General features: G+C 39.0%; 1 protein-coding gene across 3 annotated transcripts in view; it reads right to left on the bottom strand.

The window, feature by feature from the left end:
* Positions 1-25,516, bottom strand: part of SNX9 (sorting nexin 9) — a 121,190-nt gene that overhangs the window by 7,444 nt on the left and 88,230 nt on the right. For all 3 annotated transcript variants that reach the window (XM_054558374.2, XM_024248364.3, XM_063725072.1), the window contains exons 10-14: positions 15,383-15,513; positions 9,819-9,922; positions 8,337-8,440; positions 4,799-4,876; positions 1,032-1,108 (exon numbers count right to left, since the gene is read on the bottom strand). In XM_054558374.2, the coding sequence (XP_054414349.1) occupies positions 1,032-1,108; positions 4,799-4,876; positions 8,337-8,440; positions 9,819-9,922; positions 15,383-15,513 (494 nt within the window). The remainder of the gene's footprint in view (positions 1-1,031; positions 1,109-4,798; positions 4,877-8,336; positions 8,441-9,818; positions 9,923-15,382; positions 15,514-25,516) is intronic.

Here is a 25,516-nt window from a genome sequence, read left to right as displayed (position 1 = left end):
TGAGCAGAGAATATAAAAATATTAAAACATCTAATCATTTTAAGTGGTAATTTTAAATTTTTCCATTTTTTCTGAATTATAACTTTAATAGCTATGTTACTAAAATGAATGCTTTTTTAGAAGTATCAGCAAAGTAGCCCATAACCACATTAGTGGGTGTACACATGTGCATCCATAAACATAGTTTTAAGTCATCTGAAAAAAATTTTTTTTAATTAAGGAATTAGAAAATAACTTAAGATTCTTCTTAAGGGAACTTATTATCTGTTATCTAAAAAGCCCCTGAAACTGGGGTACTAAAGACTCCAATAAATGCTATGTAGCTATGACAAAGACGTGCTCTGTCCTGGGGACTGTAGCAGGTGCTTTTTATTTATGAGCTATTAAATCTTAAGAACCATACAGGGTAGGCACTACCACTGCAGATTAACAGATGAGGGAACCACAGCTCAGAGAGGCTAAGCAATTGTCCATACAGATCTGAGCCAGCATTCTTTCCTGTTCTTTAGAATCCCCTGATGGCTAAGAAGAGATCAGAGGCATCAGTACTGGAGTGCATTCATTTAGAGGTCTTTTTTTCTTTTGAGACAGGGTCTTGCTCTGTCACCCAGGCTGGAGTGCAGTGGTACAATCATGGCTCACTGCAGCCTTGACTTCCCGGGCTTAAGCAATCTTCCTACCTCAGCCTCCCGAGTAGCTGGGACTACAGGCGTACACCACTACACCCGGGTAATTTTGGGGGAGTCTCGAACTCCTGGACTCAAGAGATTCACCCGCCTTGGCTTCCCAAAGTGCCAGATTACAGGTGTGAGCCACTGTGCCTGGCCTATTTAGATTTCTTGATGACAAATGTATTCATCCACTTTGTCTTAACCTAAGAAACCATGATTAAATACAATTAACAAAGATACATAGAAACAGAAAAGAAGAGGGTACTTATTTGGGACGTCTGTCTTAAGACAGGTTTTAAATTAAATATGTGGACTAGATAGCAACAAATCTTAATTGGAATTGTGTGATCATGTTAGCACCTGTTCCGCCACGAGACTGGCAATTTCTTCATAAGTCTTTCCTGCTTCTGTTATTGCATCATTGAGATCTGTTTCACCTGAAAATGATCAATTTTATCAGTGGTTATAAGTTATACATATTTTCTTTTCACTTGTTAAAAATTTTATTATTGATTTTATTGGTACATTTTATTATAGAAACTTTCAAACATTTTCAAAACTATTGGGAATAGAATGAATGCCCATCACCCACCGTCTGCCTTCCCTACTGGCAGCTCTCACCAGCCTGTGTTCATCTACACCCCGACCTGCTTTCACTGGACATCAGCATCTCATCCATAAATCTTGCCTAATAGATGAGGACTCTAAAACATGAGGCAGTACCATTATGACATCTAAGACGAGACTGTCACTCGGCTATAATGAGGCCTCTCAGGGTGAGCTGGCTGCTTGAATCGGGATGTAAAGGTCCACACGGCACAGAACTGATGCGTTTCTTAACTCTGGATTCTTCTCTCTCGGCCCCTTTTCCCCCTGCACGTTTCTTTTCGTGGGGTGTTGAACTCGTCGTGTGCCTTGGTGCCTGCATTCTGGATGCTGCTGGCTGTATCTCTGGTGATACTTTACACACTCTGTCTCTGTGTTCTCTTTACACTGGCTATTAGACCTAGAGGCCTGATCAGAGTCACACACCACCAGTTCCAGTTATTTCTACTCTTAGAATGTTAGAAAATGATCGTTATCTAGAATGACCATTGTCTGGATCTTTTATTTTAGTGTGAGTCTGCAAAATGGTGCTATTCTATTTCTACCATTCCTTTATTAGCTGAAATACTTCCATAAGGATCAACTTTCCTTTATCAATATTCCAGTTACCCAGAAGTAGAGTTTGAACAGGAAAAGCAGGTTAAGTGCTTAATTCTTTCTCTTTATAGTTTTCAAAATAACGAGTTAATCCATCACCATTCTCCAAAAGTAACTGAGATTAATTTCTTAAAAAGCATCTTTATAATTCCGGATTTAAAAATATTTGATATGCTTCATTCCACATTAATTATTATTTTCACTAAAGCTCACATTTTCTTTTCTTTGGCCGGTGGCAGGCTCTTCCAATTGGTATCTAAGTCTTTTGATAGGAACCCTGGTTCACTGTGGTGGGATGTGGACCTTACGAGTGGTGCCAGGGAATGCTTCCTGCTACTGGATTGGGTAACTGTTTCTAGGGCTTTAACAGAAAGGCAAACGGTATTTTTTTTTAAGAGGGAAATCACGTAATGAGCTCACATTGATGTTTCCAAAGCAAATTTATGACTTTAGGGGTTTTCTTCATTTATTTTAAAACTTTTTATTTTAAAAATCTTAATTGCTAACAATAGTAACATAATTACATATTTGCTTTATCCTACAATATGTAAATAGTTTGAGAAGTTTTAGAATAACAATACCAACATGATATTAACTACATGTTTAGTGAAAACAACTAACATTCTTATAGTCTTTCTGACCTTGAGGCACCCGCTCCTGGGGGCATATAAAATGCCATTTTAAGGTGCTTTGAAACAATTCCTCTGTGTGCTATGCCTTCATCTTGATGTATCAGGTCATTTGTATTATTTTGCTTTTGATTAGAAATTTTTTTCCATTTTGATTTAAATTTGTTTTCTAATAATTACGTAAAGCATTCACATTATTCCAAAGTCAACTCTACAAAACAAGATATAATCAGAAGTTTACCTTCCATATCTCTCTCCTCCCCTATAATCATTTAAGAATTTTTATTGCTTATATTTCCATATGCTTATCCATAAGAATATGCAATGTTTCATGGTTTTGTGCAGGCGCCATGCTAACAGTCTGTATTATTTCAAGTTAGTACATGAACTCGTAAAGGAGCATTGGAAGTTATTTTTCTGCAATCAGAATATTTCTAGGAATCAAACTCATTTACATTATTGCAAGATCGCATAGTATAGCACTGCTCTAAGACGCCAACACATCCGAGCAAGTGGATGTGACGAGACAGTCCTCCACACTGCTGACCTGCACTGTCCTTTGCAATGGGAGCAAAGCCAGTCAACAGGAACTTGAATGCTTCCTTAAAATACTATCTTAAGTAGAATTATATTCAACATAAAACATACATTGAGTATTTTTAATACTTGAAAAAGTGCTATTTGCAATATGAATATTTAATAATGTATTGATAATTACAGTCCAGAAAATATTAAAGAATCACGAAGCAGCTCCCAGTGGGGAACCCATGGATGAACCTGTGGAGCCGGGCCATCATGATGGCCAAAATTCCAGCATCTCTAGGACAAATCTTCTCACCCTGTTGAGACATCACAGAGTCACCATGCTAAAAGGGCTCCAAGACCTCTGCCTCCTCCCTAAGCAATGGGCGTGGCTCGCTCTCAGCTCTTCCATCACCCACTTGTTACCTGGGCCAAGATGCTTCTCTGTTCTGGCCTTGAGTTCCTAGTCTAGACCTCAAAGCCCGCTTCTGGTCTAAAAGTGTCAACTGTAAGACATGGTAAGGCCAGGGCAATGAGAACTATTGCCATGTGGGAGCCCTAAATCTTACATTTTGGTGAGAAACTAATTTCTTATTAGTTTTTTATTAAAATATTCAGAAACTGACATCCAAAGCACTGTCTGCCCTGAGTATCAGGATCAACACCTGTACCAATTCTACTGTTCCTGTAAGTGACAGGAGATAACAGATTTAATAGGTGCCACCTAGTTGACAAATGCTTTTTCTTTTTTTTTCTTGAGATGGGGTCTCACTCTGTTGCCCATATTGGAGTGCAGTGGTGTGATCATGGCACACTATAGCCTCGACCTCCTGGGCTCAAGTGATCCTCCTGCTTCAGCCTCCAGAACAGCTGAGACTACAGGTGTGTGACACCATGCCTGGCTAATTTTTATTTTATTATTTTTTTGTAGAGATGGGGTCTCCTTATGCTGCCTGGGTTCCTTTCCCTTTTAATAAAGAAAAAGAGCTAACTTGTTCTCGTAAGTGCTGCCAATGTAAATCATGAAGGGATCCATGGGTAAGATACACATTTATAGGATAAGCTGAAACAGTTATGAGTTAAGGAGAAAACAGGCAACACACACTTGTTACTTGGTCAAACATTTTTCCTTGAAATGGCCTTGATGAAATCTGGTTTTTTTTTTTTTTGTTTTGTTTTTGAGACAGGGTCTTGCTCTGTCACCCAGGCTGGAGTGCGCTGGTAAGACCATGGCTCAGTGCAACCTCTGCCTCCTGGGCTTCAGTGATCCTCCCACCTCAGCCTCCCAAATAGCTGCGACTACCTGTATGCACCACCACACCCGGCTAATTTTTTATTTTTTGTAGAGATGGGGTTCTCACCATGTTGCCCAGGCTGGTCTCAAACTCCTGGACTCAAGTGATTTGCCCACCTCAGCCTCCCAAAGTGTTGGAATTATAGGTGTGAGCCACTGTGCCCAGACAAATCTGGCCTCTGTCACAGGAAGACTTGGCAGAGAAATGAAACTGATGGCATTGAAACAAAAGTGCTATACCTGAGAGCAAAAAAAGGCAAACGAGCCAACAAGAAAATACAAATTATGACAACCTTTGGCTTTTCTCAAAAGTCCTAGGATGAGGGTGCAAAAGTCCTTAGTGTGGCAGCCTAGCCAATTTACACACCCACAACCAGGGTGCTTCACTGAGGAGGGAGTTAGCGTCTGCAGGATCCTAGGCAGGTGACAGGTCTAGATAAGGCTCTAAAGGACCACTGGATGAATGAAGAAAGACGCACCTTGATAGCCGCTGGAACTGAACACTGTGGCCAAACTCTGCAAGGCCTTTCCTATCTTCTGATATTCCTTGGGTAATGCTGAAAGACAAAAAGGAATAAATGATTAGTCTTCTGAGCAAACTGAAATGGGACTAAACTATTTCCTAAAAGTGATTATAGTAACGTTTGAAGTGATTCAAAATAGTTTATATATTCCTTCACAAAATACTGTTGCAAAAGTGATTGTTTTTACAACTGATTTCTTTCGATTATTTTTTAATTGACTGTTCAACTAATGGTGGATGCTATTATTATTGACAATCACTCCTACATTCTCATTCACCAAATGAGACGTAAGTGAAATAGAAGCTCCTTTAGATGATTTCTAGCTTACAAAGTACTTCTAGCGACACCGTACTTGATCATCATGATAGCCCCTCTACCAGATGCAGAGACACCATCCTCATGCTGAGGATTAGGAAAATAAGGCTCAGATAACTGACTTGCCCAAGGTCACATGGCTAATAAATGCTGGACATGGACTTGTGATTCCAAATACGTAGGCTTTCCCACTCTGTTATGGGTGCATAAATGACCATTTGCAAACCGTAACTACCAAAGACTGAAAGCAACAAGGTATGGAGAAAAATACAACAGTCAGACTTCGCACGCCCCGGGAAGAGGGGTCTGAGTTTTCTCATCTGTATGAAGAGATGATTTCAATAAATGACCCCTAAGGTTTCTTTTTAAGGTGCTAAGATTCTGGGATCACTTTGGAGAACTTCCCAAGAGTCTCTGCACCTTAAGCTACTTTCTTTGCATCTGTATGGAGTCCCCTTGAATGGAGCATCTGTTTGCCTTTCAAAAGAAACCATTAATTGCATTTAAAGACTCACTGCAGTGTTAAAGGAGAAAAAGAAAACTTTTAATGTTTCTTTAAAAAATATTTAGGCCAGAGACATTTGAGGTAAGGTCTATAAGCTGCAGTTATCAAGAAACATGAATCCAAATTACATGAGCTCAGTTAATTTTAATGAATTGTCCCCCTGGGGTACCTCAGTTTTGCCTCCCTACCTAAAGGCGCCTGGCATGTGGTTCACCATGCAGAGTGTGTGCTAGAGTTTTCATTCTACACATTAGGAATTTTAAAGAACTATTTTGAGAAAAAGGAGGAGATACGCCTGAGTCAATCTCTTTCCCCACCCCACAAAAGAGCGGCCTGAGGCCAGTATTCCCTACTTTCTACATTTAGCCTTGTGGATTACACAGGACATGGAGTTGATCAGACATTAGACATAAGGGATTTAATTTTTAAAAAGACACCATAATCCCAAATTTTTATGATACCCTTAAAAAATGCAATTGTAAAATTTACACTCAAGAAAAATGGCTTTCAAAGAACATACAGATTTAAATGATTTGTTATGATGGTCTTGCAAGAGTTTACAGTCAAAATTAATTCATTGCCTTTAAAACTGAATTCTTTCATTTATACTTTAGAGCAGTGGTCCCCAACCTTTCTGGCACCAGGGACTGGTTTCATGGAAGACAATTTTTCCATGGATAGACAGTGGGTCAGGGGGATGGTTTGGGGATGAAACTGTTCCACCTCAGATCATCAGGCATTAGATTCTCATAAGGGCTCACAAGCTTGTATGTGTGGCTCATAATAGGGTGCGAATTTCTATGAGAATCTAATGCCACTGCTGATCTGACAGGAGGTGGAGCTCAGGTAGTAATGCGAGTGATGGGGAGCACCTGTAGATAGAGGTGAAGCTTCACTTGCTGTGCGGTAATGGTCCATGGCCTGGGGATTGGGGACCTCTGCTTTAGAGAACAATGTCAACTTTGCTTTTTGTTCATGAGTCATCCTCTATGACCAAAGTCTTGACACAGGTTTTGTTTTCTAGATGCTGCATTTGTATACATTATTTTCTCAGGGCTAATTCTATATATTTAGGATACAGCATCATATTTCTTTGCTATGGGAAAGAAACGACTGTTATTCCTGATGTCTGCCCCTCAAGCACGAACAGCTGGTATGTTACAAGTTGTTTTGTTGGTATAAGATACTATGTGGATGGTAAAGCACCACTGGTACTGGTATTACTGCTAGTAGAGGAAGAGGTAGAGGTAGTATTGGCCAATGGCTGGGGGCCTGGCAAACTTCCTCTGCAAAGTGCCAGATAGTAAATGTTTTAGGCTTTATGGAGCTACAAGTTTCTGTTGAAACTACTCAACTCTACCATTATGACACAAATGTAGCCAAAGACAATATACAAATAAATGGGCATGGGTGTGTTCCAATAAAACTTTATTTACAAAATAAGTGGCAAGCCAAATTTGGTGCTCAGACCATGGTTTACTGACTCCTGATGTAAGGCTTTGGATTTTCAGATCTGGATTGAATAGTAATACTGGCATTGTCTTTGCTGTGCTATCTTATTAATTCATCTACGAGTCACTCAATATTTAGTTTCCTGCTCTTTAAAATTATTATTGGATTTCAAATTCTGATTGTTTTCCTTTTTTAGTGTAAAAATATCACCTTAAAAAAAATCATTACAAGAACAGATCCCTTTCCTATGCTGAGCATCAAAGGCTGATATAAAAGTAGGTATATGTTACTCATAATTCAAAATAGAAAACATTTTTTTTAACTGAATACAACCAATATTCCTGTATGGTGTTATGAGGTGAAGGCCAGGAAATTCTTAGTGATAGATTAGAAGGCCCTTTTCTCTAGAGGTTAAGACACAGCAATAAGGGCAGACCAGATATAAAGGAGAGAAGTCCTAGGACTCTAAGGGAGGTAAAGACATCTGCGCATTGGACAGCAGTGCAATCCCAGCATTTCTGGGCCTGACAAGTCATTCTGCAACCTCTGAGCCTGTGGGTGTAACAGGGCAGCAGCCCGTGGCATTAGCCCCACAGCTGGATACGGGACTGTTTTTCTATCCTGGGCCACATGTGTGGTGACAGAGCTGCACAGTTCTGGGGAATACAGGAAAAACCCTCAGCAGAATGAAAACCTACAAACAAAGGAGGAGGGAGGCAGGAAGTTCTTCGGGACACGGCAGAGTGGTCAGAAAGCCGTGACTGACAGTGACACTCTCCCCTCGGCAGTGCTTCTGCTGTGACATATTTTCTACTACTAACTATATTGGTTTTTCTAAACACTATGGCTGTAGTCAAATATACAACATCTTACCAAATGGATGAAGATTAAAAAATAAAATCATGAGACTAAGAATAACTACAAGCACTCTCAAAACATGCAAAAATGATTAATTTTCCAAAGATTATAAAGCCCAAAATTACTGGAACTAATTAAGTGAACATGGTGCTCCTTGAGATTTCTTAACCTGGCTTTGCTGGTCAATTTTCTGTGGTTTAACTCGGGTGAAGTGAGATTAAGCAGAATCACAGGAGGGACATTACTGCCGTCCACCAAATACACTTCTGTTCGAGGCAGCAGGTTCCCCTCTATGATAAGGGACATAAAACTGAGCCTGCATCACCCCCTACAAGCCCAGTGCGCTGTGAGGAGTGGACTTACGGCCCGTGCAGCGCTTCCAGTGCTCTTGCCCCACCGTCAGCAGCTCCTTCACGCCGTCATCCATGGCCTTGGTGAACTTCCCCACAGCCTCGCACTTCTGCTCTCTGTGGGTGAAGGCGGCCGTCAGTGACATAAGCAGGAGAAACAGCACTGCTGTGGGGATACTCGGGCCAAATATAACCACAGACACTTGTTTTCTTGCATGGTAACAACTCCCCTTTCACTAAGTTAGCCTTAAATACAGGCTTGATGCAGACATTTGAAGAACTACTTAAAAAGCGCTGATTTATATTTTATTTTAACTTTGCTTCCTTTCTGCCTCTACAATTCTTTGTGAATTTTAAAATTATTCTAAAGTAAATAAAATAATAATTTCTTGAATATCTTATTTAGGAAAATTCCAATGACTGGGGGGACCATCAAATCTATAAAAGAATAGCAGGGGTTGCTAATGCTAGCTGACCATTCATTCCAAGTACTCCATGAAACAGAGGCAATAACCTGGATACACAATTACCTAAGTGATCCTAAAGATACCAGCTCTTTCTAAGGATGTCAAAAGTGTATTTACCAACCTGAAAAGATCACAATATACTGTTAGATGAAAAAAGCAGATTATAAAACAAAATGTCTAGTGTGAGGTCATTTTTGTTTAAACAATCTTTCCTATAATTACGTATGTACAGAGGAGGATTTGGGAGACTAAACACTAACATATTAACACTGATTTTCTCTCTGGGTGGTTGAAGGGTTATGTGTACGTGTGTGTGTGTGTTTCTTGTCTATACTTTTGGTAACACATACGCAATAATTTTATGATAACAAAGCTTAAAATTATGTAGTCCCAGCTACTCGGGAGGCTGAGGCAGGAGAATGGCGTGAACCTGGGAGGCGGAGCTTGCAGTGAGCCGAGGTTGTGCCACTGCACTCCAGCCTGGGTGACAGAGCGAGACTCCGTCCCAAAAAAAAAAAAAAAAAAAAAAAGCTTAAAATTAAAAACCACGCAAATTTCTTTTAAGTCCGTAAGAGAAAAGGAACTACTCCAAAGTTTCAACTGACCCTGTATTTAAAAAACTACATGATTAAAATCAACAGATTAAAAAAGCACACAGAAAAAGCAGGTTAGAGACTGCTTCCTCAAGGCAATGTTCAAAGAGATTCGCTGTCTGAATATTGCGTGGGTTTTAGGTGGCTCCGTGCCGCTTGGTTTCATCACTATTGGAAACAGCTACTCAGCACTGTGTCAACTATGAAATCACTGGCTTCAAGGTGAAAGAAAGATTTTAATTTGATGTTGCGGTTAGAAAGACAGTACTTTTATGTACAAATGATGTTTCCCTTGTCATTGGACTACAAATCCCACTCATTTCATAAAAGTCTAGTCTGATTTGAGTTTCGGCTGCGGCTACACTAGCTGAGGCCTGATGGCCAAAGGAGGAGGGTGCGGATTGAGAAGAAAGAAAACCTGGCAGCGTCTCTCACATTTCTACTAAGTCCAAGTCAGGTGCCTCTGGTTCCATGGTGGAAAATATCATGACTCCCGCCAGCTCATCTCTCTCGGCCTTCCTCTTTCCAGTTTTCCACTCCTGTAAATGAGAATGTTGTAAGGTTCAAGTGGAGAGCACAGTCAAACTGGTCTTCAAAATTCCCAAACAGGACAAGCTCATTGATCACCTTTATCTTTCTAATTTTCAGAAAGCAGCTCCCACTCTATCTCCCTCTGCACCATGGACCAAATACCTTTATACTCTGAATGTAATCTCAGGGCATGAACAGTGTCATTCCACAGAATGGTCCTAATGGGACCAAATCTGTTGAGAATGAACCAATTCAGCCATGTTCCCTTTCCAATGGCTACCTATATAAAAACAGCAAACAGAAACACCCCATACATTTTTTTTCTTTTTTTTTTTTTTTTTTTGAGACAGAGGCTCACTTTGCCTTCTAGGCTGGAGTACAGTGGCGTGATCTCAGTTCACTATATCCTTGAGCTTCCAGGTTCAAGCGATCCTCCCACCTCAGCCCCCAAGTAGCTGGGACTTCAGGCGCATGCCACCATGCCTGGCTAATTTTTGTATTTTTTGCAGAGATGGGGTTTCACTATGTTAGCCAGGCTGGTCTCGAACTCCTGTGCTCAAGCAATCTGCCCACCTCGGACTCCCAAAGTTCTGGGATTCCAGGCATAAGCCACTGTGCTCGGCCCACCCTATGCATTCTGACCTAGTGCCTCAAATGTTTAGGTTATCTGTTTTCTAAAAAGGTAAATGCTTTTCTAAAATATAAGACAGAAACCAGTATTATGAGCTATTTTTTATTTTAAAAACGTATTAAGATATACACACACAGAGTACGCAAATCAAAAATATCCAGTGCAATGCATTGTCACAAAGTGAATACTTGCCTAACGACCAACCAGGCCAGGAAGGGGCAAAGAGCTCCCATTCCAAAAGCCCCCGCATTGTCCTTTCCCCAAGCACTGCTACCTCTTCCCTCCCCCACAAAGGTAACCAGTAATCTCTCTCTTATGGTTTTCATTTCTTTGCTTTTCTGCTATGGTTTGAATGTGTTCCCTCCAAAATTCATGTTTGGAAACTTAATAGCCAATGTGATAATATTAAGAGGTGGGGCCTTTAAGAAGTGATTAGGTCATGAGGGCTTCTCCCTTTGTGAATGAGATTAGCGTCCTGATAAAAGGGCTTGATGGAGGGAGTTTGTCCCTTTTTGCTCTTCCACCTTTCACCATGTGGGGACTCAGCATTTCTCCCCTTTGGAGGATGCAGCTCTCACCAGACACCAAATGCTGGTGCCTTGATCTTTGACTTCCAGCCTCCATAACTGTGAGAAATAAATTTCTGTTGTATGTAAATTATCCAGTCTCAGGTATTTTGTTACAGCAGCACAAATGGACTAAGACTTTGTTTAGAGTTTTATCACCTAAGCATGCATCCTACCCTGTCCTGCTAGTTTCTCAAGCTAGCAAAGAGCCCTATAAATGCGTTCTTTGGTGCCTGGCTTCTTTTGCTCAGTCTTGCTTAGGAACTACAGTCAAAATCTTGTGTAGAACTACAGTTCATTCATTTCATTGCTGTATAATATTCTACTGTATGAGTAATCCCCAATTTATTTATCTATTCTACTACTGGTAGCCACCTTTATCGAGTTATGAATGAAGCTGTTACGTAGATGTCTCCTGGTGTCTGTGTGCCTGCATTTCTATTCAGTACATACCCAGGAGTGGAAATGCCAGGTCATATGAGAGGGTTCAACTTGAGTAAATGCCAAACTTTTCCAAATTGGTCTTACCAATTTTCCCCCAACAGGTTATGAATCCCAGCAGCATCTCACCTCACCAAGATGACACTTGGTATGGTCAGTTTTAGCCATTCTGGCACATGTGTAGTGGTGTCTTGTTGTGGTTTTAATTTGTGTTTATTGATTGCTAATGAGATGAGGTACTTTCCTATACATCTGTTGTTGATTCAGATACCTTATTTTATGAAGTACGTGACCACATCTCCTATTTTTCCACTGGGCTTGTTGATGTTTCCCTATATTCTAAAATCTAGTCCTTCATTGCTTATATATGTTGCAAGTATCTTCTACTCAGTAGCTTGTTTTTCTCTTGTAACGCCTGAAAAAAGTTCTAATGTAGTCTAATTTATCCACATCTTCCTGCATAGTCTTTTTCATGTCATATTTCAGAAATTCTTCCCTGCTCTCTAGGATACGAGGATGTCCCATATTATCTTCTGTAAGCATTACTATGTTGTTTTTCATATTTAAATCTGCGAGCCACATAGAATTCATTTTCAAGAAGACCATATACAATGAAAACTTTCAAACATATACAAAAGAAGGAAAGTATAATAAACCCCCACAGGTTCAGCTTCAATAATTACCAACACTTTGCCAATCTTTTTAAAAATATCATTAGTTCAGTAAAAGAGACACGGAAGTCATTTACATGATGAAGGCTTTCGGAACTGTGGTGGCATGGGCAGCTTCATGTGATGCCATTTCAGTAGGGATTTACTTCGGCTTACACACTTTCCAAGAATGGCACCACCCCTAAATGAGAAATGACCTTTGTCTAGATCTACTTTGCTGCCTCCATATTCTGGGAAAACTTTAACTTTCACTGAGCTAACTGGTTAAATCTTTCCACCCCCACCTTTAAGGTCTGATCCAATAGCTACTACTGTTGCTTGCAATACTTTTGAGATTTTTCTGGAAGTAAATGACTCCTTTGACTATAGTTTTGGGTGCTTTCCTTTCAACCAAAATTCAAAGAGTGAAAGAAACTTTCCAAGTGCCTGTCTGCTGTGACTCCACAGGAGACCCACAGCTCCACCTTCAGCACATGTGGCCAAGGGAAAAGCCGCTCAGGCACCACTGCTCCCCGGGAGGTGCCAATCTTGTTTCATAGGTATTCTCCTCCATTTTACCTCTGGGATTTTTTTTTCTTACTTTAAAGCTAATTTGAAATATAATATACATATATATATTTATATATATTTGAGACAGAGTTTTGCTCTGTTGCCCAGGCTGGAGTGCAGTGGCATGATCTTGGCTCACTGCAACCTTCACCCTGGGGTTCCAACGATTCTCCTGCTCCAGCCTCCCAAGTAGCTGGGATTACAGGTGTGTGCCACCACACCTGGCGAATTTTTGTATTTTTAGTAGAGACAGGGTTTCGCCATATTCGCCAGGCTGGTCTTGAACTCCTGACCTCAAGAGATCCACTACACCCAGCCTGGGACATGTTTTAAAAACATAACAATATCAATAACAACCCTAATAAAATCAATTGCAGATTATAGTGAGGTAGCGAGCACATTTCATTTCCTTGCATTGTGCCATCCAACTGACCCAGCACCAATTACTGAAAAGACTATTCTTTACCTACTATGCTCAGTGCCATCTTTGTCATAGATCAAGTGTCTACTCTATTCTGCTCTACTGGTTGGTTTGTCTAGCCTTATGCCAATGCCATGCTTTTAAACTTTTTTAGCTTCACAATGAGTTCTGATACGCAATAAAGTCCTCCTCATATTTCATTCTTTTCCAAGAGCATCCTGGCTATGCTTGGCATTTTGATTTTCTACATACGACATCTTTATTGTTTCCAGTCCATGAGATGCAGTATTCGAAAATTTATTTAGGTCTTCTATTATTTTTCTCAATAATGTTTCATAGTTTTCTATGTAGATCTTTTGTACATTTTCTTGTATTTATTCCTGGATATTTGATACTTTTGATGTTACTGTAAATGACAGGTTTTTTTTTTTTAGATTTTCAATTTCTGTTTTTGCTGATAAATATGCAATGTCTTGTATCCAGCTACCTTACTAACCACTTATTCCTAATAATGTCTCTATAGATTCTTTGGGGGTTTCTGTGTCTACCATTTATTTACATGAGCTGCTACTTACCACAGAATCATAGTTTCTATGTAGTTCTACACTGTCATTTAGCAAGTGAGGAAATTCTGGCCCAAAGGGATTAAATACCTTCACTAAGATCACAGAGGCAGCACTAAGACCAGAACTCAAGGGCCCTGACTCCAAGTTCTTTCTTTTTTCTGTGACTCCACTTTTATGACACGTTGATCCCTCTTTGCAGGTGGCATTTAAAAAAACCAACACAACTGATGTCTAGGATTTATTAAGCTCCACCACGCAGAAAACATGACCTTCAGAAATGCTTTCTAAATCAAATCCTTGAAAAATCTATCGAATAAGCTCTTGTTAAAGTCTTGTGGGAACCAGGAAGGCAACAAACTTGGAGGTGGTTCCCGTAGTTTCTATAACTACAAAGTAACCACAATATTTACTGAATTCAAAGAACTTAGTTTCACTACTATATAGCTACATGACACACACAGTGTGACTGAGTACCCTGTCTCACCATAAATATATACAAATTCGTAAGACATGGTGAGGAGACCTGTGATACACACAAATTCACAAAGACATGGTGAAGCATCTCCACGTTGTCTAAGTCCCAATCTGGTGACATATAACATATCACATGAGCTGGTCAATTCTAGAAACAGTGAATAACTGAAAATAAAGCCCAAATAGGTATGTTAAGTGTATGCATACACCTATAAACATACACCAATAGAGCCCTAATATTTAAGACTTACTATGTGTTCACTTCAACAAGTGAAAATTACTACAAAGAAGTTTAGCAAGTAAACCTCTTGAAGTTCCAAGAGGGTATATGATATTCTATTATTTCATTAAAGACAAAAATAGCTTCATAATTATTTCCCAGGCTGATAACGTATTTAGCATCTGCTGTGGCTTCTGGGCCAACTCCTGCTTTTATTCTTTAGGGCGCTAAGAGATGCAGTATTTGTTGAGAGAAACTGTGGAGGAAACATCTTTAGAGAATAAAATGATACAATAAGGAGTACAGTAAATGCTTACTGAGAGAGAAAACTATTTCCAAAGCAGACAATTTTGAGATGTCAGGCAGCCAACGTTTCCCTGATTTTAATGAAGAACAGATGACCACTGGCAGACTAACTGGCCACAGGGGCAGGCAGAGAGAGAGGCCAGCATTGACTCTGGACTCACCATTACAGTGATGAAAATGGCCTGGCTCTGAGAAGAGCAGCTCATGTCTGCCTCTCCCTTTCCTGCCATCATGCTATTACATCGTAAGGGCAACGTGATCAGGAAAATCGGTCACTCCACTCCCCTCACTTCATGCTGATAATACCTTCAGAGTTTGGGGCCTATCCTCCTATTTTTAAAAACATCTAGGGAAAAACTGCTGACCCTATTACATCCCTCACCCTGACCCTGCCCATCCTGAGCCAACCCACTCCCAGTGTAGGGGGAAGCCCTTCTGGCAGGCAGCTCTTCACACATCATGACAAATTTCCTATGGTGGGGATTTAGGTTTCTGTCCCCTCACTGTCACTGGAGGAAGTGAGAAATAACTAACCAACATAATTTTAACTCCTTTCGGAAATGTTTGGTGTGAATGAGACTACTCTCAATATTCTCTGATGCCATATTAATACAATGTCCTACCTTCTCATCTCGGAAATTTAGGAACTGCTGGAAAACTTCACTTTCTGAGATTACTGGATGGCGACACATCCTGGTCATCCAGGCCTGAAGTCTCTCCATGCGCATTTTGATAAATTCCTCTTCAAAGCGGCCTGCAAGCAACACACCAAGAATGACATACAACTTTGTCTAAAATGAATGACTGTTACCATACTGTAACTGAAAAATCATTTCTATGGCTACTGGCTACTGGGTAGAAAGCTACTTAGCAAAAGGTAAACCATGGTGATTTTTCACTAATCTAAAAAACAAGCAACACAATGAATGCTCAAAGGCCCACAGGTAAGATGCAACAGACTTCAGTTTTTAAGAATATAATTCCAATTTAACATATTCACATATTGTGACAAGAATAATGACAACCTGAAAGTGCTATTTTCTTCAAGTATCCTTAAAGTACTAAAAAAAAAAAAAAATTAAATCTTATCTCAACATGAAAACCTGTCTCTTTCCTATAAGCTAACAAGCCAGTTTCTGTGTGGCCACATGAAGTCCTACAGGCAAGAAAGGAGTGATAAATGGAATTTAATGTCATTCTTACAAATGACATGACATTTCCATATTATAAAAATGTGTTCAAATGCAATATAAATTACATATACACAAGTTTAAATTTAGCATTATGAAGAGTAACCCAAGGCTATAGCTTTTTTCCTCCATGTATTTTAAATTACTTAAACTGAAATACCAAAGGAATTTTTCCACTAATGCAATAATGGAAGTTGCTATTCTGGAACTTGTGACTATACTATACAGTTTAATGAGTGGTCCTTTCTGTTTTAAAAGTAGAAAGTCAGCTTGACAAGGATAGCATAACAAACATCAAGTGAACACTAAGAATGTTTATAAACCTACAAACAAAAATTACTATTAGTTGAAAGGCTTCTAGTGGTAGAAGTTCCAGCTACGGCCTGGAGAGATCAGCTAACCCTACCCCTCAAAAGCAACTATAAAGCTAGACAACATTAACAAAAACAACCAAATGAGTGCTCTAGAAATCAACAAAAAGCGAATGGCCACCTGAGAAGTGTTTATGCTTGAAGAACTGACTTCAGGTGACAACAGTGGAAATCTGTGGTGTTGGGAGGCTGCTCCTGTCTCCCCTGCACCTGCTGCCTGTGTGCCACTCACTCCACATGTGTTTGACATGGCGGTACCACTAGGGTGGACAGGCTGTGAAGATGGGCAGCTGTAGCTTCTCCATCAGGGTGGGAGGCTCACTTGGAGTGATGGGAGATGCCCATGTTCAATGGTGGTGTCAGTGGCAGTGACAATCTCAGAGACAGATGAACAGGAAGGGACAACAGCCCTGATAGCCAAGGTCGAACCATGCATATTCCAGGCTGAGGCTGTATGCATACACAGTGGAGACCAGAGAGGGTCCAAGCCAGGCACACAATCCTGGTCAACTCTGAGGCTGTACACAGAAGTAAAGGAGACACAAAAGGGTCTGGTAGAAAGTAAAAGCCAGGGCAACTTAAAAATGACCTGAGCTTTGAATGAGTTACATCGAGTTACAGTTACGTCGACAGAAGACAGAAGCCCCAACTTATTGGCCTGAGGTGGTTGGGTACAACCTCTGTCAATCAATCATACGCTTACTACCAATCCACACAGACATAGGAGCAAACTCTAGGAAGGCAAATGTAAAATAAACAAACAAACAAACACAGCAATAACTGAACTTCCAGGGAGACAGACTTCAGAGATTTAATCTTAGGCAAGTTACTTAACAAATAAAAAGCAGAAACAACAACCTTCAGGGAGGTAAACTCAGAATCTAGAGTTGCTAAAATATATTCTCAAAAATGTCCAGTTTTCAACAAAAAATTAAGAGAGATGCAAAGAAATAGCAAGATATGACCCATACTGAGAAAAAAACAAGCAGTCAATAGACACTATCGCTGAGTGTCCTCAGATGTTGAATTTGGCAGAAAAAAACAATGTGGCAGATAAAGCAGATTCTATAAGGATTTTCAAAGAACTAAAGGAAGCCTAAAAAATTAAAGAAAAATATGACAGAGAATCAACACACAGAGTTTCAAAAAGGAGAGAGAAGTTACCAAAAAAGAATCACATGGAAATTCTGGACTTGAAAGTATAGTAATTGAAATTAAAAATTCACTGCAGATGAGGCTCAACAGAAGATTTAAGGTAGCCAAAAGAAAAAAAACACCCAGTGAATCTGAAGATAGATCAACAGAAGTTAACTAACATGAAGAACACAGAGAAAAAAAACGAAACATAAAATGAACACACCTTAGAATACATCAAGCACACCAAACACTTATAATGAGAATCCCAGAGGAAGAAGAGAGAGCAAGACAAAAAATATTCGAATGACTGATCATGCATAATAGAGTGGGCACGTGAGATAAACAGCATTAACAGCTGACTTGCTGTCTGACACAATGGAGCCAGATCAGTACAACTACCCTCTAAAAATAAAGACACACCCAGATAAATAATGAGATAATTCACTGATAACAGACCTGCATTATAAGAAGTATTAAAGGAAGTCCTTCAGGCTAAAAAGAAATTACTAAAGATGGTGACTTGAATCTGCAGAGAGAAATAAGCAGCACCGAAAATATAAGGATTAATGTAAAAGACTCTATATTTTTTTCTAATTTGTTTCCTTAGTGTCTTTAAAAGACAAAAGACTGTAGAAAGCAGTAATTACCACACTGTATTGTTGGATTCATAACATACAGATGTAATATATATAAAAATAATGGCATCAATGAGGGAAGGGAATAAAGCTATATAGGAGAAAAATTTCCATATTTTACTGGAATTAATATTAATCTAAAGTGCACTGTGATGTTAAAAAAGATGCATATTATATCCCTTAGGGCAACCACTATGAAAATAACTTAAAAAATTTAGTTTAAACAATGAGAGGAATTAAAACAATACACCGTAAAATATTTAACACAAAGAAAAGGCAGTAAAGGAGGAAAAAGAAGCAAACACAGAAAACAACAAAATGGCAAATGTGAATCTAACCATGTCAATAATTATATTCAACACAAATGGCCTAAAAACCCCAATCAAAAGCAGAGATTGTCAGACTTGATAAAAAAGTAAGATCCAATTATCTTGCCTATAAGGGAAACAGCTTGATTTCAAAGGCACACATATACTGAAAGTAAACGGGTGGGAAAAGATATACCATACAAACAGTAACCATAACAGAAATGGAATGTATTAATGGAGAGTATTAATATTAGACAAGTACGCTTTAACACAGGAAATCTTACTAGAGACAATGGAGGACACCTCATGATATAAGAGTCACTACATCAGGAAGATGTTAAAATTACAAACTGTAAGTCAACCTAACAAGAGAGACTCAAAATACACAAAACAAAAAGTGACAGAATTAAAAGGATAGTCCACCAATCATAATGTTAAATGTCAATACCCAATACTCAATAATTGATAGAACTAGAAAGAAAATTGGCAAGGATATAGAAATCTGATAGAAATCTATCAACCCAGCCTAACTGACATGAATGAAATGCTCCACCCAGTTGCTACAGACACATATTCTTTTGAAGCACACATGGAATATTCTCTATGACAGACCATATGTTAGGCCATAAAGTAAGTCTCAATAAATGTAAAAGGACTAAAAATCATGCAAAGTATGTTCTCCGAACATAATAAAACTGGAGGTCAAAATAAAAAAATTCAGGAAATGGCCAAATAGTTGGAAATTAAACATAGAGTTGGTTCTCTGCATCCACGGGCTCTGCATCCATGGATTCAACCAACCTCAGACTGCAAATATTTGAGGGAAAAAAAATTTTTCTGTAATGAATATGTATGGACTTTTTTCCTCGTTATTATTCTCAAAACAATACAGTATAACAATGATTTACATAGTATTTACATTGTATTAGGTATTATAATTAATCTAGAGATGATTTAAAATATACAGGAGAATGTGCATAGGTTATATGCAAATACTATACCATTTTATATCAGGGACTTGAGCATCCATTGATTTTGGTATCTGTGGGAGGTTCTGGAACCAATTCCCATGGATACTGAGATATAGGTATATTTCTAAATAACCCATGGATCAAATAAGAACTTATGAGAAAAATTAGAAAATGTTTTGACCTGAATGAACATGAAAACTCAATAAGGTAGACTTTATAGAATGCAGCAAAAGCAATGCTTAGAGGAAAGTTTTTAGCATTTAATGCCTGTGATAGCAGAAATATCTCAAAACAATAATCTAAGCTTCTATGTTTAAGAAACTAGAAAAAGAATAAATGAAACTCAAACCAAGCAGATGGAGAGAAATGATGAAAGAGCAGAAACAATACAACAGAAAAGAGAAAAATAAAAATCATTAAAACCAAAGAAAAAAAGAGGTGACAATGATCAAAATCAGAAATGAAGGAGTAGACCTAACATCTTTAAAGGTACAAAGAAATACCATGAGCAACTCTAAAACTATACCTAACAACTTATATGAAATAAGTCAATTCCCTTAAAGACCCAAGCTACTAAAGTTCAGCCTGAATAGTCCTATAGCTATGAAGGAATTAAATTCATAGTTAAAGCCTCCCCAACAAAGAACACTCCAGGTCCAGATGATTTCAGTGGCGAGTTCTATCAAACATTTATAGAACAGTATCAATTCTATATAATCTCTTCCAGAATATAAAAAAGGAGGGAATAGTTCCAAACTCATCCTATGAGACTAGCATTGCCCTGATACTAAAACCAAAGAAATTACAAGAAAACTATAGACCGATAACCATCGTGAACCAAATCCTCAACCAGATATTATTAGCAAATTTAATCCAGCAATATATAAGAATAATCTATCACCATCGAGTGAGATTTATTCCAGGCATGTAAGGCTGGTTCAGCAGTGGAAAGCTGATCAATGTGATTTGCTGTATTAATAGCAGAAGAAAAGCCATACAATCACTCGATGGGTACACAAAATATATGAGACAAAATTCAGCATCTATTCAGCAACAAAAACTTTCAGCAACCTAGAAATAGAAGAGAAATTCCTTAACTTGATAAAAGCACATCTAACAAAAAACCTACAGCTAACATCATACTTAACAGTGAAAGACTGAATGCTTTGTCCCTAAGATCAGGAATAAGCCAAAGATGATTGCTCTCACTATTTCTACTCAACAGCATACAGAAGTCCTAGCAAGTGCAATAAGGCAGAAACAGAAGTAGAAGGCCCATGAATTGGAAAAGATGAAATAAAACTCTCTATTCCAAGCTGACATGATTGTCTACATTAAAAAAGAAAAGAGGGCTGGGCACAGTGGCTCACGCCTGTAATCCCAACACTTTGGGAGGCCAAGGCGGGTGAATCATGAGGTCAGGAGATCGAGACCATCCTGGCTAACACGGTGAAACCCCGTCTCTCCTAAAAATATAAAAAATTAGCTGGGCGTGGTGGCGGGCACCTGTAGTACCAGCTACTCGGGAGGCTGAGGCAGGAGAATGGCGTGAACCCAGGAGGCAGAGCTTGCAGTGAGCCAAGATAGCGCCACTGCACTCCAGCCTGGGCGACAGAGCAAGACTCCGTCTCAAACAAAAAAAAAAAAAAAAAAAGAAAAGAAAAGAGAAAAAACCAAAGAATCCATACCCTCAGAAAAGCTCCTGGAACCACTGAGTGAGTTTAGCAAGGCCATAGATAAAAGGTGGATACACAAAAATCAATCGTATCTCTATATGCAATACATAACTAGAAACCGGAAATTTAAAAAACAAATAGTACCATTTACAATACAACTCTCCAATGAAATTCTTACATATAAATCTTTTTTTTTTTTTTTTTTGGACAGAGTCTAACTCTGTCGCCCAGGCTGGAGTGCAGTGGTGCAATCTTGGCTCACGGCAACCTCTGCCTCCAGGATTCAAGTGACTCTCCTGCCTCAGCCTCCTGAGTAGCTGGGACTACAGGTGTGTGCCACCACGCCTGGCTAATTTTTTTTTTTTTTAAGTAGAGATGGGGTTTTTGCCATGTTGGCCAGGTTGGTTTCAAACTCCTGACCTCAGGTGATCCACCCACCTCGGCCTCCCAAAGTGCTGAGATTACAGGCATGAGCCACCGCGCCTGGCCTGAAATTCTTACATATAAATCGAACAAAATATATGCAGAATCTGTATGTTGAAGACTACAAAACCCTAATGAAAATCGAATATATATTTATATATGGATTAGAAGATGAGATATCAAGATGTGAAAACTGATCTATAGAATCAAAGCGGTTCCAATACAAATTCCAGCATGATTATAAATATCTACAAACTGACATTTAAATTTACAAGGAAAGGCAAAAGAAAAAGAATAGCCAAAACAATCTTGTAAAGGAACCAAGTTGGAGGATTCACGCTACCTGATTTAAAGACTTACCATAAAGCTACACAAGTCAAGACAGTGTAGGACTGGTGAAAAGGATGGACACATAAATCAATGGAACAGAATAGAGTCCAGAAATAAACCAACAAATACAATCAACTGATTTTTTTTCCCTTACAAACATCTTTCTAATAAATGGAAAACAGATCTGTCTTCCAAAAGATGGTGTGAGACCCACTGGATATCCTGATGTGAAAAAAAATGCACTACTTCTACCACACTGCACACCTTATACAAAAATAACCTCAAAATGCATTAAAGACCTTAATGAAAAGCCTAAAACCTTTAGAAGAAAATGTTGTGAATTGCTCTTAGCCATGACACCTCAAGCACAGTCCATGAAAGAAAAAACTGATATAGTGAACTTCATTAAAATTAAAAGCCTCTGTTATGCAAAAGACACTGTTAAGAAAATAACAAGGCTAGTGTGGTAGCTCATCCCTCTAATCCCAACATTTTAGGAGGCCGAAGCGGGCGGACCGCTTGAGCTCAGGACTTCGAGACCAGCCTAGGCAACAGGGTGAAACCCTGTCTCTACCAAAAATACAAAAAATTAACAAGAAGTGTTGATGAGAGCCTGTAGTCCCAGCTACTCAGGAGGCTGAGGCTGGAAGACTGCTCGAGCCCGGGAGGTCACGGTTGTAGTGAGCTGAGATGGTGCCACTGCACTCCAGCCTGGGCGACGACAGTGAGACCCTGTCTCCAAAAAAAAGAAAAAGAAAAAGAAAATGACAAGCCAAGCCACAGCTGCAAGGTTATTTGCAAATCACTTATCTAACAAATAACTTGTTTCTAGAATATATATATATATATATATATATATATATATATTTTAAAAATCTCAGGATTCAACAATAAGAAAACGGACCGATGAAAAATGAGCACAAGATCTGAACAGACGCTTCAGCACCGAAGATCTACAGATGGGAAATAAGCACATGAAGAGATGCTCAACCCCACTCACCATCAGGAAATGCAAATCAAAACCATGCTGAGATACCACTGCATACCTATCGGACTGGTTAAAATGAGGAAAAACTGACACTATCAAGTGCAGGTAGGGATATGGAACTACTACTGATACTCTCATATATTGCTGGTAAGGATTCCAAAATGGTATAGCTTCTTTGAAAAACAGTTGGGCAATTTCTTAAACATTAAATATATACTCGCCAAATGACCCAGTCATTTTACTCTTATTTACCCAAGAGGAATGAAAACTTACATTCACACAAAAACCTGTATGCAAATGTTTAAGGCAGCTTTATTCATAACTGCCAAAAGCTGGAAACCCAAATGTCCTTCAATGAGTGAATGGATAAACAAGCTATGGTATATCTAAACACTGGAATACTATTGGCCACGAAAAGAACAAACTACTGACACAACAAAATGAATGAATTGCAAATGTGTTATGCTAAATGAAAGCAGTCAGACTTGAAAGACTATACACTGCATGCTTCCATTTATAATGACATTCTAGAAAACGCAGAATTATGAACACAAAGAACACATCAGCTGTTGCCATGGTTAGGACTAGGGGGATGGGCAGCACAAGGGAACCTGGGGAGGTGATGGAGCTGTTCTGTATCACGAAATGTAGTGGTGGTTGCAAGACTGCAGTGGTAGCTGTCAAAACTCAGAACTGTATACCAAAAAGAGTGAATTTACTGTACCTAAGTTTAAAAATAAAATTTAAAAAATGAAACCTTAACTTTCCTTTAGAAATTATGAGTATAAGCCAGGCAATGGTTGTGTGCACCTATAATCCCAGCTACTTGGGAGGCTGAGGTGGGAGGATCACTTGAGTCCAGGAGGTCAAGGCTGCAGTGAGCTATGATTGTGCCATTGCACTCCAGGCTGGGTGACAGAGCAAGACCATCTCCAAAAATAAATAAATAAATAAATAAATAAAATATAGATAGAATTATGCACCTACATATCAAAAACTTTTATTACCTAAAAAGTGGACTTAACAACGAGTGTAGACACCATCAGTGTAGTAAAGCATTGCAAACTTTGCATTTACTAGCAGTAGATTAAGCAGAAACAAAGCCTTGTGCCTTGGAAAAAAGACAATTCACCTCCTGGCCGGAAAGCCAGTCTGGACCTGGGATACGACGAACTCCCCATTATGGCCAGGTGAGCTGTACCCAGAGTTCATTATCCTATCACTGGTTGAAATTTAGTGATCCTTATTTTATTCAAAAATTATTCTTGTGAAAATTTTTCTGACATAGCTCGTTTATCTCTAAGCTTATGACTTCAGATGTTATTTTATGCTTGGTAGAATTTTCAGACCAAGTTGCAAATAATTAGAAAAAAAGAGGAACTTTTATTTCCCTGTTTTCCATGAACCTTACTAAGGTTTTCACTAAGTATATGAATATATCAGTTTGGTACCAGGAATAAAACTATATTCATTCAATATTATTTCCATAAAAACCAAAAATCTCTAAATAAATAAAGAAATGTTAACTGTACATTTTTTCATGGATTAATTATCTAGTCCACAGGAATGTCATAGCATCACCTACTCAGCATTCCTTTTTCTTTTCTCCCGTAGTCAAGTAAGAGGGGAGTTCTTATATAATAATGATCTGTGGGCATCCCAGGCAGGAGGCAAACAAGTGAGAGGGGGAAATAGAGCCCTTCTGTGCTGTTCGGCTTCCTTGGCTCATATCCCAGTTAGTGGATCAAAGCTCAACTTTCTTCACACCGAGGGGCTGCTGCTTTCTTGCTTTTCTATGACATTCCTCTCCCTGGCCGCATGCCTGAACTTATTTTTTTTAAACAAATCTTAGTATGGAAGGAGAACCGTGACTCTCTGAAGCTTTAAAAGAGCACTGAATTATCCGATTCAGAATAAACAATGTATTAAAATCTAAAAGATATGAGAATTTCTTACAAGCCTGAAATAGGCCATTAACCCATGTATTTAAACACTGCGGAGCACACACTGTGCTAACCAAGTTGATAAAGGAGAGTACAAAATTCAAGGAAATAGACTACAATTTTAAATGGCAGAACTGAAGTTTTCATGGAAAGAAATCTGTATTTTTAAAGAGAAAACTGTGATTGAAAGCAATAAGGATGACAAAAAGGAGGTACAGGGAGTGTCTGAACTGGGTTAGAAGTAGGGGTTCGGTCAGCGCCTCTGGGCAGAAGGCAACAGCAGCCCACGGCTGTCTGGCTGTCACTCCACCGCCCCAGCACCATGAGGGACCACTCAAGTGTCACCCAGGGGACTGGGAGGATGTGTTTATCTACCCAGTAGTGTAGCCCCATTTTCAATTTTGCTATGACAATTTGAAATTTTTGAAATGTGTTTCAAAAAAATCAAAATCAAAACTTCTTTTAAAACAAGTTTCCATCTCCACAAAACACTTCAGGGAAAAATAAACATAAAACAAAGTAAAATATAAAGTAATGTTTTAAGGAGAATAATTTACTCATTGTATGAATACTAATTCTAGCGAAAGATTAGTCAGTCCACATCTTAACAGAAACAGAGTAAGCTGTGGGATCAGATTCAAATTCCTTTTTCAGCAATAGAGAGGGGAACCTGTTTAATGTCTGTGGATTTCCGTTTCCTCATCTATAAAGTGAAGATGAAAATGACTATCTGTGAGGACAGAAGAGAGGCACTCGGGAAGTGTCCAGGAACACGTGGGACAAAC

The sequence above is a fragment of the Pongo abelii genome, chromosome 5 (assembly GCF_028885655.2).
Source record: "Pongo abelii isolate AG06213 chromosome 5, NHGRI_mPonAbe1-v2.0_pri, whole genome shotgun sequence".
In the NCBI taxonomy this organism is placed as follows: domain Eukaryota; kingdom Metazoa; phylum Chordata; class Mammalia; order Primates; family Hominidae; genus Pongo; species Pongo abelii.
The sequence above is the reverse complement of the archived record's forward strand: the minus strand, read 5'-3'. Positions and strand labels throughout refer to the sequence as shown.